This window comes from Poecilia reticulata, chromosome 7 (assembly GCF_904066995.2).
Source record: "Poecilia reticulata chromosome 7, P_reticulata-male-v2, whole genome shotgun sequence".
NCBI classification, from domain to species: domain Eukaryota; kingdom Metazoa; phylum Chordata; class Actinopteri; order Cyprinodontiformes; family Poeciliidae; genus Poecilia; species Poecilia reticulata.
In genome coordinates this window covers 19,470,982-19,490,175 of record NC_088836.1, presented here as the reverse complement: position 1 = coordinate 19,490,175, position 19,194 = coordinate 19,470,982, and the positions used below count along the sequence as shown (strand labels likewise).

The window sequence follows — 19,194 nt, the reverse complement described above, 5'->3', positions numbered from 1 at the left end:
AGATAACTGCAGCTACAGTCCCACATACTCTCCACACCGCATCATTAAACTGACACGTGTTGACAGTAAAAAGCTGATACAAAAAACACTTTTATCAAAAGAGATTAAATGCACACAGACAGTAATCAAATGCTCTGGCGTTCGCTGATTTTACTTGAAGCTGAAGTTCTAGTTGTATTCGTAGAGCAACCGTGACACCTCCTGGCGAACAGACTGCATGACAAGTAAAGCAAAGCCAACTAAATGCAAAAAGGCAACCATAAGCAATCAGTTATTGTATGACAATAAGGCTTTATTTAAGGATGTGATGAGAAAATGACAGATGATAGTTTTAATCTCAGAGGTAAGCTGCTACACAAGTTTACAGATTGCTCCTTCACAGGCTGTCTGCACCAAGAAGGGTGCTCAGTCAAGTTGGAACGGTTTTCTCCTGAAATACATCTACAAAGTGTATAGGTCTTGGTTAGAATACCATTTAACATGCAAATGTACTTCGTTTCATAATCTAAGAAGTTTGAGTGCATCCTACCAGCTGTAATGTGCCGTTTTTGGGTGATTTTTACAGTTTCACTTAGCTACTCTAACGACATTTTCTACTATAGAAATAAACAAAAGTAGACGAGTCAAATTTTGCCATTCCAGCAGTGGACCAAGTGAAGTAAAGCTTTTAGGGTCCGAGGACAGGTATGGGCAAAAACACAATAAGTTGTTCATGCAGATGACATGGAATCTGATGCATATTAGGAATTACAACCTAGTTTAAATTAAGACCATGTAGAAAACAAACCGTACATTGTGGTATGTAATGGTCAAAATCAGAAAAAAAGAGAAGCGTGTCTAAATGCTTTTTGTTATTACAGCAACAAATGGCACTTCTGTTCTCGTTTTAATTTCACAGCGATACATGTACAATATTTGGGAGTATTAACACATTTCAGCCGAAAGTGAAATGTGAAACAGGCTGTTTTAAACAAACAAACAAAAACAAATTGGCACAGTGTGGTGACAAGGCCACTAAATCTGAGCTATACTGGAGCTAAGAGGGAAATCAGTTTAAAAGAAATGCAGCTTCTTCACAGTATCAATCAGAGAACCAGGTGCTCAATAAAAAATACATAATGAAAAATCTTGAAATAAAATCTGTAGGTAAATATAATACAATTTAACCTGGGTGAAAATAAACTGAGTGGAAGGTAAGTGATTAAAATATAAAGGCACCTAGGACATGAACGGACCAAATAAAAAAAAAAGAAATCCCTCATTGGGAAATAACATCACAGTCTATTGTCATTCAATATTTTTCTGAAACAATAAAAAATAAACAAGTTTTAAAGAAAATAATAATGAAGCCAGGTGTGGATGGGCCTGTGGCACAGGAGCTGAAACCTGGACCTGAGCCTACTGTGAATACGGTTATAATATATATATATATATATATATATATATATATATATGAACTAGAATGGTTCACTCATTCTAGTTGTCTGAGTGAACCAAATGACCATGCTCAAATGGACGCCCGTCAGGCCCAGTCTGGCCCCCTCAAACATTCCTTTCTATGTAAACAAACACAGCCAAGAGAATGACATTACCTCTAAAAATATACAATTGAGATCTATTGTAACACGGCCACTCGGTGTGGGGTAACTTTTCTAGGTGGACATGGACAATAAATACACATCTTCGTATATACAATGAAAAACAATGGGAGCACAGTGGCAAACTTTGTCTTGCTTTCCCTTTGGGATGGTGTATTCAGAGGACTCTGGATCTCTTGCTGGCCAGCGAGCCATGCTACGAGACAAAAGGAACACAACGAGAAGAAACCAGTCAAGATGTGGAGTTGTTATCTAGAGGATGTGGTGTAACTGCTCGAGCCGTACCTTAGCTTGTTTGTAAAAATGAGGGGCCAGCTCGACCAGCCAGGACGACTCCACAGCCGTCACGTCACGCATGTAGTATTTTGATGTCTGCACCACTTCGTTAAAGACAACCCTGAGGGAAACAAAAATGATTAGTAAGAGTTGGACAAAAACCTTTTTTTTTTCCCAAATGACCATGCTCAAAGTACTGGAAAATGTTAGGTGGAAGGAAGGTCAGAATGCATGAAAATTCCTCTCCATAATAAGGATTGCATTAAGAACCAGCTTCTATCAGCATTGCACTTCTAGAGGATGAAATGTTGCCCATTCTTTAAAAACTAGTCAAACTAAGACTGGAAAAATTTAAGCCCAATTTTAACAATCCAAAATTCTTCATTGGATTTAGATTTGGGCTTTTTGACCATGCAATTATTTTTTTTATCTAAACTATTCCCTTGTTGCTCTGGCTGCATGTTTAAGGTCGATCTTCATCATAGCTTCAAGTCTTTTGGCACATCTAAGATTTTCTCCCAGCGTCACCCTGTATTTTTCTCCATCAATTCTCCCATCATTGATCTTCCTAATTCCTGTTGAAGAAAAGCCACCCCACACCATGACGCTGCCATCTCCGTCTTGTACAGCGGATGATGGTTTCTGGATAGTTTTGCACCGTCTCCATCAAAAGGGTGAGATTCAGTTTAATTTAACCCACATCACTTTCACAGCATATTTGCTGTGTCCCTTACATGCTTGGTTCACGGAGAACTCTAAATGGGACGGGTTTTCTTGTCGCCATGCTTCTGTCAAAGCCAGATTTGAGGAATTGAGAGCGATAAAATGTCCTGCCGACAGATTTGTCCCCCAGAGCTGCGGATCCCTGCAGCTTCTCCAGCGTCTGATTAAATCTGTCCTTGTCCAGCCTGTCAGCTGAAGGGGATAGCCAGCACCTTTCCACAGACTATGCTGAGATTAAATCAAACTGAGGTGGTCTCTTATTTACCAATTAGTTGACTTTTGAAGGTTGTTGTATGCTCTATTTCACGGCTGCTTAATATGAAGACATATATTTTAATGACAACATGGATTACGAATAAGACATTTCCTGACTCCCTTCTTTCTTTCTTTTTTCTTGTTAAATATATCATCCTAGTAATCCTTGGTGACTGATATTGCAAACATACTGAAGTAAAAAGATTGACAAATTGATTTATTTAGAGGTACATTACACTTTAATTTTTTTTTTTTTTTTGGGGGGGGAAGGTTAAAAATTTGTATCCGGTTTCTTCCGCTTCACAATTTCTCTCTACATTCTGTGGTCACATAAAATTCTAATATAATATGTTAAGGGTTGTAGTTTCAACATCTACAGGTTTGAATACTTTTACAGGGAACTGTATCTTAAAATATTTTACCAAAAGTATCCACTAATTCATACATTAATACAAAGTAACATATGAGAAACGTTGCACCAAAGATCACATACTGACCACTTTGGAGGTTTCTCTCCATACAGCACAGAGCTGGGGTGGATGTGAAGCTCGAGGTCATCTCGTAAAGTCCTGGCAAGACGACAGAAAAACCGAATCTTCAAAAAAAAAATCCAATTAATAGCTAAAGAAGTCATAAACAACCCCTGACTGAATTGCACTCTCACCGATAGGAACCAGAATGATGAATGCGGGCAGCATTAGCAAAGAACCCAGAAACGATACACTTCAAGATCACGTCTGGGTCGCCTGTGTAAAACACGCAGCAGTAGGAGCTAGTCAAACATTCATGTCTGTGGAAGCCTCGGTTGATTCAACATAACGTTATCGTGTCAAACACATACCCTCACTGGAATTTCGTGCCACTTTGAACTTGTTCATGAGACGCCGAAGCTGCTCTCTCACTGTGATGGCGCGCAGCAGACCCTTGTAATTGAGAAAATGCTCCTGACACCATTGGGAACTTTTCTGATGCTGCAGGAAATAATAAAATAATAATAAGAAAAAGAAATAAGAAAAATAAGAAAAACAGTCCCATCACCATGATTAGAGGCACATTCATCAAGTTCTGGGAGTTCACAACAGCCCGAAGAGTTTTCCACCACAGAACTGAACTGAATGCGTCCACGTGCTGTACCTTAATAAATGCCTCGTACACATTCAGCATGGTGAGGTGGTCTCCCTCGGCGACTGCAAATTTCCTGTGTTCGCGAGCCTGCAGGGGGGCAGATTGCCAAAAAAAAAAAAAACAGGATAACTGTTAAGCTGATGAAGCAGAAAGTACAAAAAGCTCCGAAAACAAAACAAAAAAATCCTTACGGCGTCTTTCTTCTGATTGGGCGGCACAACAAATATATTCTGAATCTGCATCATTGATGCTATGGTAACTATCTCTTTGGAGCAGCCAAAGTTTCCAGACTCTAGGAGCATCTTGGCAAACATGGGGCTGAGAGGAAACTCGGCCATCCGCATACCCATGGGGTCAGTGAGGTGGCCGTAGTGGTCCAGACCTGCCATCAAACACACAGACTGTAAACACTTTCTGTGCCGGCACAGCTTGGCTAGTGTGAAAACAGCAGCTGTTTTCCCCCAGCTATTGATCAAAATGTCTCTTACCTCCAAGAGCATAAAGAAGCTCCAGAGCCTGAACCATAGTTTGAGCTGGAGGAGGCTGAAACCACGAGACAGAATTAATTCACAATCTGCTGTTCTAAAGTTCTTATTAAAATGGGTGATCACACTCCACTGAGTGAGTGCAATGTGAGCGACCTACGGAAAGGAAGCTGAAACGCAGCACATTGTCTATGCCTAGCGCTTTGAGCTGAAGGATCACAGGCGCCAAATTGGAGCGCTGCATCTCTGGAACAGTAGCGGCAGGCAGCTTCTCATAGTCCTCCTCTGATGAAGCACAGAAAGATAAGGCGGCGATTAATTTAAAAAAAAAAGAAAAAAAAGGCCCGGCTTTCTTCAAGTACTTTCTTGTGATTCCGTTACAGCAGTCCGACACAAACCTGTGTACAGCCTGAAGCACTTCCCGGGTCGGTTTCGTCCGGCCCTCCCGGCCCGCTGGCTGGCTGAAGCCTTGGAGATGGGAGTGACCACCAGCGATTCGATGGCGGTGCGAGGATTGTAGGCCCGGAGCTTGACAAACGCACAGTCGATGACGAACATGATCCCAGTTATAGTAATGGAGGTTTCAGCTATGTTTGTGGCCACCACAATCTGGAAATGGAAAGGAAACAGGAAAAGATATTGACACGGACAGAAGTCAGTTCATCGTATCCAAAATGGCTTTTTATAGAAGTCTTAATAAAGGATAACATTTTATAACCACCTGGTGTTTTCTGTTTAAGATCAACTGTCTGATTAAGGATGGGCATCACTGTGTAAGCGACTCCTCAGCTAATAAATGTGTTTTGGTTGCACCCTGTGTCTCACTTTTTAATAAAAAGGGAACAACCTAAGATATTAGACTCGAGATGCGGGTTTTCTATAGAAACACACTGCTGTCTAAAATAACATATATGTAAACTTCAAAAATTAAGGTTTTCAAAGCACATATGATTTTCCCAATAAAAGATTATTGTTAAATTAGTTGGTCACAGTCAGGTTTTATTGCCAAGTGATAATAAAAAAGTTGTAATGACCTGGTTGCAAACATGTGCACACCCTTAAGCTAATTATTTTTTGGATCTTCTGATTTAAATCTAGAATCCAGTCTTCTTGAGGTCACATCTGCTACCAAGCATAGAAAATCTAATTAACCATGAATAAACTTCAGGTAGCATAGTTGAATTTTCTTGCTTAAATCTGTGTTTTCCACCTTCTAGCAGCAGCAGAATCGGGGCTGATTTTCATTTCCTCGAGTTAAAAATAGAAAAGAATGAGTTCAGTGATGTGATCAGAAGAAAATCTAAAAAGGTTTAGAATCTCATCTAATCAGGAGCAGCAGAGTTTTTCACAATCCAATCTCAGCTGAGCTTTGTGAGCTTTAGATGCAGATAAACAGCGGTAATGTAAATAACTGATCTAAGATCCAAGAAAGGTTCAGAGTTCATTTCGGCTCAATAAAAATGGATCAGAAGAGATCAAAGGACTAGTAAAAAGAGCAACAACATTAGTGTTACCTTTTGATTATTGTCTCAACCTTAACAAAGTGGCACAATTTTGTAAAAGAAATGTATAAAAATATAAATATTTTTATATATTTAAAAACGTACTAAAAATATCAATATTTCGACTGAATGAAATCTGTCTGCTATTCCCTTAAACTCATATTTATGAGACCTCTGTTTGAGAATGCAGCTGAATATTTGTAACAACATTTGTGAGACACATTTGACAAAGCTGGCCTAATAGCTTTGTTTAGCTTTGGCTTTGCAGCTTTGGCAAGATAACCCAAAGTAGGCTTCCTGGCTGCCTCCCAAAACCTGATAATTCAGGAACCTCAAATCGATAGATGGATGGGAGGACAGGTAGCAGGGAGGGAACCACAATATTCTTACATCTTCAGTTTGTTCAAGTTAGAATTTTAAGAAAGTTACTTCATTTGGCACCGATTTAGTCAAATAAATCGAGAAACAGAATTGGAAAATACCCAAACAATCACACTTCTCTATAAAAATCCACAGAAAGATAAATATTCACCTTCCGAACAGTAGAGGGAGCCCGTTCGAAGACTTTCATCTGGTCTGCGTAGGGTAGGCCAGAGTACATGGGCAAAATCCTCAGGTGCTTCTTCATCCCACATCGAGAAAGAGCTCTGGCCTGCTCCTGCAGGAGGGACACAACCTTCTCCACTTCCTCCTAAGATGGATTTTAATTTAAGGAAAAAGAAAAATCAATATGTATGTGTCGGTGTTACAAAAGCTCAGCGACTTTGGGGATGATCACCATCTAAATCTAAAAAAACAAACAAAAAAATAGCTAAACATAAAAATAACCACTGACCTGCCCTGTGAGGAAAGCAAGAACGTCCCCGTCGTCCTCCATCTCGTGGATCTTCATCACAGTCTCCACTGTGGCTTTTACGTAATCTGGGACGGGACTAAGGATAAAGCAAAGATCAAAGTCACAAAGGAAGCGTTAAGCGATCACTTCTTCCAGCATGAAGGTCCGGTCTGGACTACCTGACGGTGTAGAAGATGTCCACCGGAAAAGTGCGTCCCTCTACTGTCAGGATTCCACACGTGTCCTTGTTCGGATCCCCAGTTTCATTCAGGTTAAAGAACTCGTGAAATTTCTTTAGGTAGTGAGAATATTGCAGTGTGTGGAGAAAAAAAAATCTTAGTTTTTAAAATTTCAATTATATTTAGATTTATTTTCCTCAATTAAATATGCTAATAAAGAGTTAAAACAGGAAAAAAAAGGAAAGAATTGCAATATAACAACTAAAGCTGCCAAGGACTGTAATTATTATATTGTTTGCAGTTTGCAGTTGCCAGGCATATTTTAGCTGACTCGCTTGATGCCGAGAGTGATTTTGACCCGATCCTGGTTATCTATCCATCAGCAGGTTATCGCAGATGTGAGTGCACATTGTTATTCCCCCCGACGGCTGCGCTCCCCGGGTGCCTGCCTTTGTTGCTCTTTTCAAGTTAGCCTAGCATATCTGTTCATCTTAACGAAGCAGTCACCTTGGCATCAAGAGTGGCAGAGGCCACAATCACCCTCAGGTCTCGCCTCTTCTTCTGAATCTGTCGAGGAAGCAGAGAGAGAAAACAGAGGAAAACGATTTAATAAAAAAAATAGCTAAAAGAAGTTTATTGAATTGAGTTTGATATGACTACAGACGAGTATATAGGCATTGACTGGTTTTCAGAACTTGCCCACTTAACAAGGAATGAACAATCTTTCTTTTTGAAAATTGTAGTTTAAATTTTTTAGAAAAGTTTCCACAAGTTGATCATTTATTTGTGAGGTTTCTGCATGAATATCTCATGGTGCAAAGTCCCTCCTTCTGCCAACATTCAAGCTGAATTAAATCAGATTCTGACTTGGAATAAAATTATTCCAAGCTTTGTTTGTAGCTTAAATAACGTAAACTAGTGTTGCTATTCTCAGCAGACAGTGGGGGATGCCAACGCCCATTTACAATGCCACCCTAATGTGGTAGTCCACATCAAGCCCTGTCACTGTGTGTTAGTGGTGTGTAGATCCAAAATCAATCAATTTATGACAAATACTATGATATCAGTTGATTATGCTTTATGTTTCAGTTTCATTCATTCCAGCCATCGCACCGCCATGTACAAGAGCAGATACACAAGGCTACAAGACCGTCAGCGTTAAGCTTAATGAGAGGGCGACAAATGTTTGGGAAGTTATTTAAAAATGACGTGATGATAAAATGACAATTAGTTAATTAATTAGTTGAGAGGATCAGCCAACAGCAACACAGGAGAAGCTTTTAAGGACCGAAGGCAGATCCAAGTTCAACCACAATCAACACCATCGGTAGCTGGGTCTGCCTTATTGGATTGAATCCTGCAGCCAGCTGTTGCAGCAACAGGCCCATTTTATGATGCCAGTAAACATTTAAATGACTTGGAGACGGCATGAGACAAAGAGTTTTGGTCAGACAAAACTAAACCTTGGTCTCCAGAGTCTTGTTAATCATGTAATTGTTTGATTCAGGTGTGTTGGAGCAGGGACTCAAATAAAAGCCAACAAGCGTAAATAAAGACTTTGCCAGGACAAGTCGGCTCAAATCTATCTTGAGATAGAATAGGTGAGCTATAGCTCTACAATCTACTATTTTTTAATCATACCATTTCTACTGGTTAAAATCCTTTTAATGAAATAACAGATAAAGTGTAGAGGAGACTGACTGCATCACTACCCTCCCCCCCCCACCTGTTGCTATGTTTCTCTCTTACAAGAAAAACAACTGAAAATAAGTTGTTGTATATTAACTCTCTCATTGAGGTAATATAGTTTTAAAACTACGGTTAGCAAGTTAAGAGCAGCAGTCCTGTTGAGTAGTTATCAATAGGCTGGCTGAGCATAGATCAAATTAATTAACCAGATATTGTTTAATTATACTTGTCTTATTGTATGAAGAGTAGAACAGGAAAATGATTTAGTGTTCTGCTTAATTAGAAAGTACTGCTAAAATAAGTAGGTGTGTATCTGTTTTTGCACAGCAAAAAAAAGATAAACAGATGCCATAGAAATTCAAAAATCAATGTGATATTATATAAAACAAAAGCAGAGAGATAATTTGATAGTATTTTTACTCACACGATGAGAATCTAAAACCTACGTATGTCTAGTTCAAACCTGGTGATCAACGACAAGAAAAGTCTTGTTTTGCTTGGAAGTCCATTTTTACTTAATCATATACAAATCAACTTTAAATGTTGCGTCAAGTTTTTCGGAACCTGAACTTTTCTCCCGCGACCCGACCCCGGATAAGCGGAAGAAAATGGATGGATGGATGGATGAACTTTTCTCTTCACGTGAAATCTAAACTATTCAAGTCAGAGACCATTCAGTCTTTTCCTAAGTCAACAAACATTGCATCAGTTGGCATTACCTTTTTCAGTAGACCAATGGCTATGTCTGTGTACAGAGTTCTCTCGTGTGCTTCATCCAACATTAACACACTGAAAAGAACGGAGGAAAAGCATAGAATTAGTAACCAATAGTAATCCTGTGCAATTCATGCTAATACAAAATGCACAAACCCCCCCCACCCCCGACTTAAAACAAAAACTAAATATGCACTCTCTGGTCATTTTGTTAGGCACACATGTTCAAATGCTTATTCACACAAATAGCAAATTAGTAAACCGCAGGCCAGGAACATGACATGGTGTCGATTAAACAAGTGAGCATCAGAATGGGAAAGAAAAAAGAATCAACTGTATGGCTGTTGTTCATTGCTGATCTGCTGGGATTCTCATACTTAGCCATCCCTGTGGTTTCCACAGAATGTTCCAAAAAAAAAAAGAGAATGAAAATGTTTTGCTAGAATTGGCAGACTGGTTTAACATTTTATAAAGGCAAGAGTAGTTCACTTAACCTCCTGCTGGCATCCGGGTATCCTTTCTGAATGCACGAAGCGTTGAATCAGACGAGCTAAAGCAGCACTAGGTAACACTCCTGTTTACTACGAATGGGAAATAAAGAAAACAATTGGCACTCTGTAGTAGAAATCGGACCATAATGAACTGGAAAACATTGCCAGTTCATTATATCTTGATTTCAGCAGCAACATTCAGACGGTAGGGTCAAATTTGCCCTGAACAACACGAAAGCATGGATGGATCGTGGCTTGTATTAAGGGTTTAAATCAGCAACAACTGAATGATGCTGTCACGTCAATATTGACCAATCAACGGCATGAAAAATAAAGAGTTCTGTCCCTCTGGTAATAGGAAAGGTGTGCTTAATAAAATGGCCAATGAGTGCACTTTTTACTTCCAAACATGTACCTGTATTTTTTTAAAAGCGGGTCGGCCATCATTTCTCGCACGAGCATGCCATCTGTCAGAAACTACAACCACAGAGGCATTAGTAAAGACCCGACTGACAGGACGGACTGAAGCCACCTTCCTCCAGCTACCTTAATCCTCGTGGCGTGGGGATCGGAGCAGTCATCGAACCGGATGGTGTACCCCACCTCGTGTCCCAGCAGGGCCCCTCGCTCCTCTGCCACACGGTTAGCCACCTATCAGCAAATGAGAACAAAGCCTGAAATTTGAGGCAGGCAAGTGTCCTACAGTGTGAACCGAATTCGCCTGCAGCCGGATGACATTGGCAAAAAAGTGAGAGGACATAAGCTGAGCTCTTACAGAGATAGCGGCCACACGTCGAGGCTGCGTCACTCCAATCACTTTCCCCTCTGCTGCCCAGCCAGCCTCCAGCAGGTACTGATTGAAGGCAGATGAAAAAGAGGGAACAAAGCATGAATAACAGATTCTGCATAAATTAAGCTATAGCTGATGTGGCCCAAACTCTGTTCTGTATAGGAAAATAGGCTGCTAAGCATCCAGTCAAGGTCATATTGAACCACTGTGGAGGAAACTGCTGAATTTGTGCATCTCTGGGCAAAACACTTCAAATTCATTTGACGGTTTTACAGACACTAACCTGGGGTATCTGTGTGGTCTTCCCGCATCCGGTCTCCCCAACTATTATGACAGTCTGGAAGCTTTCAACCAGGTATAAGATGTTGTTTCTGTGCTGCATTGGGAATAAATAAGAAAATGCACAAACTGACAGGCAGGTGGCCAAATACTAATAGTAAACAATTAGCTATACGTGTGTGGAAGCAGTGTGAAACCTTAAAAACTGGGAGTTTTTGCCGTTGTTTCTCTATAGAGAGGGCCGTGTTTGGGTTGAAGACGAAGGGGGAGCCGGTGGTCTCTGAGCTCAGATCCCGTTCCTCTGAGATCCCCGGAGCCTCGGCGCCTGAAGCAGAGCAGATGGCGAAGGAAAGGAGGAGGAGGAGGAGAAGATGTTTTATTAAAATGTTTTACCGCAAACTGCGGGTTTTCAAAGAATGACAGCCAGGATTTGGTGCACAGCACTGCAATGGGGGGGCCTTTTCACTTGCGACCAATCTATAAATTGTTATTATTATTCCAAACTGGTTTCATCCTGGCAGGTAAACACTTGAATTCAGCGCAGTTGATCCGGAGTTGAAGCGCTCAGGCTGCAGAAAGAACGCAGTAGCAATGGATTCCTCTGCAGACTCGCACATTTATGGCCGATTCACGACAGCAACGGCACATGTACAATTATCAACCTCCAAAACAACAATACATGCCTTCTCCCTTGTTTTCTTTGCACTTACCCGGCTTCCAAAATTTCATCGTGGAGTGGGGAGCCGCCATCTTGGCTTCTACGTCACTTTTTTTTTCTGCACACGAGAATGACGAGCTGGGCTTTCTTCAGAGATTTCTGAATGATGTCAGAGTATGGCATGCCGATTTACCAGTTAATCGGTAAACGCGCTATAAGCAAGAAATTATGGTTTTATTACTCATTGTAAAATAGAATTTTATTATTGTATCATATAACGGTAATTACCGTCCTGGCTGGTATGCTATATAATGATTATCCATGTAGCTTATATGGATTGCCATATAAGCTATATATGGCATACCAGCCACATGTAGCTGGATAAATTGTTGCCACTTCTTTCTTAGATTTTTTTTTTATTGTTTATTTCCTTTTAACACTTATTCCAGTTTCTTTTTAAAGTCTGTTTGGCTGTGAACACAACAGTTTGACCTCAGTCACATGAAATAAGTCTAGATTTTGCTATAATTTTTTTTTTTCTTGGGATTTGGTTTTTCTTAAACTAAATCCCAATATAAAAACTATCGTATTTTATACGATAAAAAATACTTTATTATGTGAAGAAGTAGGCTCAATTCAATTAAAAATACTTTATTTATCCCAGAGGGAAATTAATTGTTGTAATTCATATCATCCAATTTTTTCCCAAGGAGTTTGTCATGAAAAATCTTTGTTTGCGCAACAATCTCCAGAGGTTCCAAAGCAGTGTCCAGAAAAAAAGCCTATATTATTACCAAAATATACTGGAGGCCAAAAAATTAGCATATTGCTGTTACTTAAAATATTCAACACTGAATCAATTTTAGGTATATATACACTATGTAGTTGTTGTAGATGCTGATGGCTTTGGGCAGGAAGGAGCTCCTGTAGTATATCCTCTCCAATTTATCAATTTTCTTCATAACACTGATAATGAAAAAAAAAGGATTTAAAAATGTCCACTATAAAAGCATCTAAAATTATATTGGAATGTTAGGTTCTGGAACCAGAAGTTCTACCTGTGTCTAATATTTCACAACTACGTGAAATGTTATGTTGTACATGAAAATCCTCCATGTAGATATAGCTAATTATAGAATAAATACATGAAAAGAACAAAAAGTTTTGCAATGAGAATACTCAGGTCTTTGAAAATGGAGGCCAAATAAAGCCCATGTTTAATGATTCCCAAAAGATTTGATCAGAAAATACAATCCTTTCAAACACCAGCTGCATATTGAATAACAGTATCATAACATCTTAGCAAGAACTGCTCTCAAATGTTCTTCCCTATAAAATACTGAGAAATGTTACATCAAAAGAGATATAACAAATACAAATAAATCTGTGTAATACAAGATGGGATTTGACAACAAAAAAAGACAGACTATACAAAGTTTAAATTAATTTTCAAACATGATTCATCTAAATGAGTGGTCTCCAATCCAGACCTACTGCCCTGCAACTTCTAGATGGATTCCTAATCCACCACATCTGCATCAAATGATTACAATGACTATTCAGATTACCGTCAGGAGGCCTGGTAACGAGTCATTCATTTGATTCAGGTGTGTTGGAGCGGGATGCATCTATAACCTGAAATGCAGTGCCTCTTGAAGACTAGGATTGGAGACCCCTGACTATTAAAGAAAAAATTAGAATTTATGCATTTCTTTTATCTTTTTTTTTTTTTTTTTACCTCAAGTGTATGAATAATGGCAGACAAAAACCAACAGCAAATCATGGCAGTGCACAGATCAGGTTCAGCTTAAAAACAAGTTTGCATTTGAACATAAAATCCTTTACTCCTCTTTGTAGTTCAAAACTGAATTTGAGCATACGGGAGTCTCTTTCCAAACAGCATCTGCGTTAATATTAGAAGATATTTATCAGCTGTTTTTGGATGCAACGTTCCCCTTTTGTTAGACTCAAACATTCGACAAGCAAAACCAAATAACGGTTCCCATTTCTGGAAGAAACAAAATCTCATTAAATAACAATTCCACCTCTTGTTAAGACAAACTACATAAGCTCCAGAGAGACCCTATAACTGTTAAGCGTGACTCCTCATTTCTCACAAATAATTTAGTTGTAAAATTTCAGAGCAGGTATTAAAAAACTAAAGAAACAGAATTAATTAATGTAGTGTGGCTTTGTTCATCTGAAATGTATTATAAAAAAAATGAAGGTTTCCACACACTCATGTTGAAATGTCTCTGTTTGCTTGAGACCTCACCGAGTCACCGATAAGCAGATTGGTAGCCGTAACTTGTCATCTCTGCAGTATAAAGGCTGGATTCACGTCAGTTATTTGAATTTGAAGAAAGTAGATTGATTGAGCTCCGTTTCACATCTACAATGTATTGTGCTAAAACCAAACAGCCTAAAACATTTTTACTTTCTGCAACTTTAGTGTTTGTTATTGTTATTTTTTAAACGGCAAAAAAAGAAAAAAAGAAAAAGAAAAAATTTGGAAAGCATAAGGAAAGATGTCCTTTAAAAAAAAAAACCGGAAGCCTCAAATGAAAGAGATGTACAGCTTCTGAACGTGTTCATCTTGCCGGATCTTGTTGAGCAAACTTGCATTCCCATAATGCTGTGCACACAAAGACGTCTTCGCGTAGAGCACCGACACCTCCCAAACATGAAGTTCTTCAGTCTTGTCAACTTACTTCAACAAAAATGTTCATATTTATTTCTTCGTGCATTCCTCTCAATCAAAATGTAGAGCTGTGTAAAAGATTATCCACACCACCTGGTAAAGAAAAAAATGTTTCAATTAGATTGTTTTTGTGATTGATTCGGGTCAAATTTAAATCTGAATACATATTTACTTGCAAAGCATTAACTCAGCGTGTGCATTTCAAAGTGGGACAGCACAAATAAGGAAAAAAACATCTAGCACAGAATGAAGATAAACTGAAACTATTTAAGATCTTTTGAACTTAGCAAAAAAAAATAAAAAAATGTTTTTCCTATATTGGTATACTTACCAGGAAAAGGGCAAAAGATGTCATGAAGCCTTCTTTGGTGAGTTCCCACGTGCCTCCATACTCTTCTTCGTCAATCTGCTGAAAGCTGCTGAAGTATACGTAGAGGAGACCTGCATTGATGACGCAGAAACTAAAGAGGCAAACAAGGGAAGATGAGGAATTTTCATGTATTTTCATCTGTACAAACTAATATTGAAACAGGAAAATATTAGATACCGAGCTCAGAATACGTACATGGCTATTCCTAGAAATCCTTTCAACGGTGCAATGCCCCATATCACACCAAGGATAATTGCAATAATTTGTCGAAGCCAGTAAATCACATCCAAAAACTCATCCTGTGGAAAAAGCACATTGACAGGCAATAAATGTTATGGGCCAGATTTAACCATTTAAATTACAACACATCCACAGCTATTAACACTGATCACTTCATTTATCCCAGTTGACACCAAGTGCATTGAAATTCTCACCTTAGAAAGATACACTGAAAAAATAAAAATAAATCAAAGGCCATACCCGTACCTGGCCAAACATAGACCAGTTATATTTGGCCTAATTCAAGGGAAATAGAAACAAGTAATTTTACTGTCAGATTATAAGAACTTCACATGTTTAAAACAAGTGACTAATACAAGCTATTTTTTAAAAACTGACTTTAAAGGGATAATGAATCAGTGATTCAGTTTTCAGTTGCCAAGAATGTAAAAAAAAATTGAGACGTTCTGATTTGATCCCATCTAGTGGATTGGTGTCCCAATCTTTGTTAGGAAACAATCTATGGTTTTACATTAGTCAAGCTGTAATGCAGCTGCCACACAAGCTGTAATGCAGCTGCCACACAAGCTGTGATGGAACACACCAGCATGTATACAAAGTGGAAAGAAAATTACACCAGTTCAATTACTTTCCATGCTGGGAATTTGTGTATTTTTCAAAGTGGTAGAGCTAGATTTATAATCAACTGTAATTGAAAATTAAAATTCAACTTCCCACTTAAATATCTTAAGGTCTCTGGGCTTTTCTATCTTTTATTTTGTTAATAATCATAATAAAAATAAAAACAATTCAAACATTTGACATCAAGCAGAGGATTTACTTGGGGTATGTAATGTGCAGATTTCTCCATAGTTGTCACTGTAGCTGTCTCAGTGGAGTCAACTAAACTTTCTTTGACAGATAACAGTTTACTAGTGGGCATTATATGATCAACTGATTTTTATTTTACTCTATTATAATTAGCATTAAGTTGCTACACATGTAGATAGACCTGAATGCAACTATATGAAAACACTGTAATGCAAAAAAACAAAAACAAAGATTTAAATTTGGACAGAACTAAACTCTATGACAGCATATGAGTTGGAACCATTTAGATGACCTTTGTGAGTTGGTGCAATATATATATACACAACACTGAATTTAATTCCTAATTTAATTTTGGGTTAAAAACCATCTATTTATTGTAGTAAACAGGATTGCAGAAAAAGTCTCATTATAATTCAATGACATACCCGGATCATGGTCATATTATTTTTTCTTATTTTTTGCTAATGATGTAGAATAAAACTGATATACTTGAAGAAGAGCATTTTTTTCATTCAACAGAAAAAGACAAAGTAATATTCCCAATAACAACTGATATGATTCATGAACAACAACCACATTCAGAGAACGAAAACATTGAAGCAATTGGATTACTGGACATAATCCTAACTTCAGAATATTACTTTTATGTTTAATTTGGGGAAAAAATAAAGAGTATGATGCCTTTTTGTTTTTAAGGTGCAATATTCTCTGATGCTGTTTTTGTGGTAAAAATAAAAAGAGTAATTGTCAATTAAATGCCAATTATTCAACAAAAGTTGTTTACCAAAAGTATCCTAATATATAATACCCCAAAATGTCAGATTTAACGATAGACAGATACAGGGGAGAACATCTTTCATTATGCCAGTCAGCTAAAACTAACCAGATTAATCCTTAGCATAAGGGTTAGCTTCGGCTACCTGTCTTTATCCATACCTGTTATTAAAGTCCGGAAACTCACAACTTCTAGTAGAAAATATAAAGGAATTGTTACAAAAATACAACTAAAAGGTGGTTAAATGACCCACCTTCTCTTCCCAAACGGCATTACCGCAGAAGGCTTTGCTCCATGTGGATTGCTTCACAGCCCCATTCAGCAGATGACTTTCCTCTTTCCGTTTAGAACTGCTCGTCATTCTTCTGCTTTTTTCAATCAAGACGCGTTGAAAAGTTGCAAGCCGGATCTAAAAACACCTTGAGTAAGAGTCGGCTCCCCAGCGCTGACCAAAACAAGGCGGTATTCGGAAATATTTGAGGATATTAGACGGACCTTAGCTCCGCTGAGCTGACAGATTTCTGTCGTTAACAGTTAAAGGGAGTTGGAGCATGCGCAACACTGTTTAACCCCATTGTGAGCCAGCCAATCAGATAGTGCGACGTTTCGGCAGTGTTTCGGCAAAGTGACTGAATGAAAACCACAGCGACCTCTGTTGGATCAGACTCATTACAGCAACTGAAGTACCGCAGTGATTCTCAAGTTTTTTGTTTGTTTTTTTGAAGTAGTATCACAAAAACAACAACACGACTGGCCTCTCTGCAGATGAGTGTGATATAATCAGGGGTGAAAGTAGGTGGGTACGGTAGGGTACTGCGTACCCCTAAAAGATTTAGCGGGGGTACGCAGTACCTGCAAGAGTGGGGAGCGGCTGTCTGCTGTAAAAAAAAAAAATAAAAATCATTAGGTGCATTGTGCAGCCGTGAGTGCATCCACTAATCAGCCGTGACTGATTAGTTTTTCAAGAAAAATCTAAAACACAATTTAATCAGTTAATAAATAGCTTGACCTATTTATTAACTGATTAATTAGTTAATTGCTTCATATTGCTTCTGAACTGTTGGTGCTTTGTTAGAGAGCAGCGGTGCAATCAGTGGCGCAGCGCATGCAACGCATAGGGGTGCAGCACCAGAGGGGGCGTCAAAACCCCGTCTGGAGGGGGCGGCGCGCCGATGATGTTTTCCCATACACTAAATGTAGCGAGTTTTACCCTTCACGTATCGTCGCCTGGGCGCCGATTTATGTTTTCGCATCCACCTGAATAATGTGTAGTTGCGCCCCTGGGTGCGATATGTCGACCGCGGAAGGTTTTGAATCGATCTCGGCATTAGGTGACAAACTGAACGCCGCCAGGACGCTGAGAGCAGCACGTCCTCCTCTGATGGGCTTATCAAAACGTTCGTAACTTTATTAAATAACAACATAAAAATAAAAAAAAAATCAAGAAAACGTGTTTAAATTAATGACCCAACAAAAATAATAATTTCAGTCATTGTTTCAACAAGGTGCGCAATTCTGTGCGTTTCGGTTCCATTATCAAAATAACTAGCAGAGCAGGAGTTTAAAATTAACTAATCAACCACCGCTGTGTTCATGAAAGCGCTTATTAATAATCGCAAAATAAATATCAAGCCTGAAAAGCTAATATCGTATTGAATTGTATGTTTTTAAAGTTATCTCTGCTGGGCTTGCGGAGCGCAGTCGGTTGCCACGGCAACGGGTGTGCTTAAACGACAAAGAGAGACGGAGAATAAAAAGGTGCGAATGGTTTTGAGTTGATCACCTGTTAGGGTTATATTAAGTATTTAACGAACAAATGGCTTCTACCGCGATAATTATGTAAAATTAAATTACTTGTCTAATATTTTTAAAAAAATAGTTTGATGCTCTTCGTCATCTCGCTTGGAGCTCAGAGTCTGAGAGGCTTTTCCTCTATCAAACTACAATTATTATTATTATTATTATTATTATTATTATTATTATTATTATTATTTTGCCTCTGATTTAGTGAAAACATTGATGTTGATCAGACTTAATGATAACCTTTTTTCAACCTTTGTAGCTTCACTGTTGAAAATGAGGCTCTAACATTCACAAATGACATTGAAATAAAATCCAGTCCAACATCTGGTTTGAGGTGATTCCTCTGGAACCTATTGGAGGAAAAATATCCCAACTTCAGAAGATGTGCTTTAACTTAACAGAGCTCTGTGGTTCCTCCCATCAGTATGAGATTCAGGGTGAGGAGGAACCAGACATGGAAAACTGGGATGCACTCCATGCCATGATGTTCAGAATTTAGGTCTCATGGCATCTCGCGGTGTGTATTAAAATGCAAGTCAACAGCTCAGTGTGGATACAACCCCTATAACAGCTTTCAGCTGATATCCTGAATTATGTCACAGCGTCATGGCAGCACTGCACTTTCCATACATGGAGGGGGGAAAAAATCACAGCAGTCTCTCAGTCCATTGAACAATACAGAATATAATCAAGCAAAGAGCTTATTGATTATATTTTTATACCATCAAAAGCCACAAATAGTGTTAAAATGTACATTTTCTGTGTGTAACTAATGTCACATATTTTCTACATTATACTATAACAATAATTATGGTTGGGTTTAATTCTCTTTCATGCTCAGTCTTTAGTGTTCAGGACGCCCCCTTGTGGATTTAAATAATCCCTTCACTCCTCTG

At 38.6% G+C, this 19,194-nt stretch overlaps 2 protein-coding genes across 2 annotated transcripts; both read right to left on the bottom strand.

Annotated features, from left to right (window-relative positions):
- Window positions 1-271: 271 nt before the first annotated feature.
- Window positions 272-11,913, bottom strand: dhx35 (DEAH-box helicase 35). The gene is made up of 21 exons (XM_008413893.3): window positions 11,652-11,913; window positions 11,139-11,266; window positions 10,946-11,038; window positions 10,648-10,725; window positions 10,419-10,523; window positions 10,288-10,349; window positions 9,387-9,456; window positions 7,486-7,545; window positions 6,979-7,091; window positions 6,800-6,896; window positions 6,497-6,655; window positions 4,861-5,071; window positions 4,623-4,747; window positions 4,466-4,520; window positions 4,169-4,359; window positions 3,987-4,064; window positions 3,694-3,823; window positions 3,517-3,598; window positions 3,350-3,421; window positions 1,884-1,995; window positions 272-1,794 (listed from the first exon to the last, which is right to left on the bottom strand). Exons 1-21 carry the CDS (start codon window positions 11,689-11,691, stop codon window positions 1,756-1,758), a joined length of 2,100 nt encoding a protein of 699 aa, XP_008412115.1. The 5' UTR covers window positions 11,692-11,913; the 3' UTR covers window positions 272-1,755.
- Window positions 11,914-12,783: 870 nt separating this feature from the next.
- rab5if (RAB5 interacting factor) lies at window positions 12,784-17,166 on the bottom strand. The gene is made up of 4 exons (XM_008413892.3): window positions 16,749-17,166; window positions 14,866-14,969; window positions 14,632-14,761; window positions 12,784-14,393 (listed from the first exon to the last, which is right to left on the bottom strand). Exons 1-4 carry the CDS (start codon window positions 16,854-16,856, stop codon window positions 14,352-14,354), a joined length of 384 nt encoding a protein of 127 aa, XP_008412114.1. The 5' UTR covers window positions 16,857-17,166; the 3' UTR covers window positions 12,784-14,351.
- Between the last annotated feature and the right edge of the window lie 2,028 nt (window positions 17,167-19,194).

Excerpts from the sequence above, each read along its gene's own strand:
- dhx35 (XM_008413893.3), bottom strand. The coding sequence starts at position 11,691 with ATGGCGGCTCCCCACTCCACGATGAAATTTTGGAAGCCGG. Across the intron at positions 6,897-6,978 it reads GACATCTTCTACACCGTCAG|TCCCGTCCCAGATTACGTAA; the intron begins GTAGTCCAGACC and ends CTTTATCCTTAG. Across the intron at positions 4,065-4,168 it reads CCAATCAGAAGAAAGACGCC|GCTCGCGAACACAGGAAATT; the intron begins GTAAGGATTTTT and ends GCCCCCCTGCAG.
- rab5if (XM_008413892.3), bottom strand. The coding sequence starts at position 16,856 with ATGACGAGCAGTTCTAAACGGAAAGAGGAAAGTCATCTGCTGAATGGG. Across the intron at positions 14,970-16,748 it reads ATGCCGTTTGGGAAGAGAAG|GATGAGTTTTTGGATGTGAT; the intron begins GTGGGTCATTTA and ends CTTTTTCCACAG. Across the intron at positions 14,394-14,631 it reads CATCTTTTGCCCTTTTCCTG|GTGGTGTGGATAATCTTTTA; the intron begins GTAAGTATACCA and ends TTTCTTTACCAG.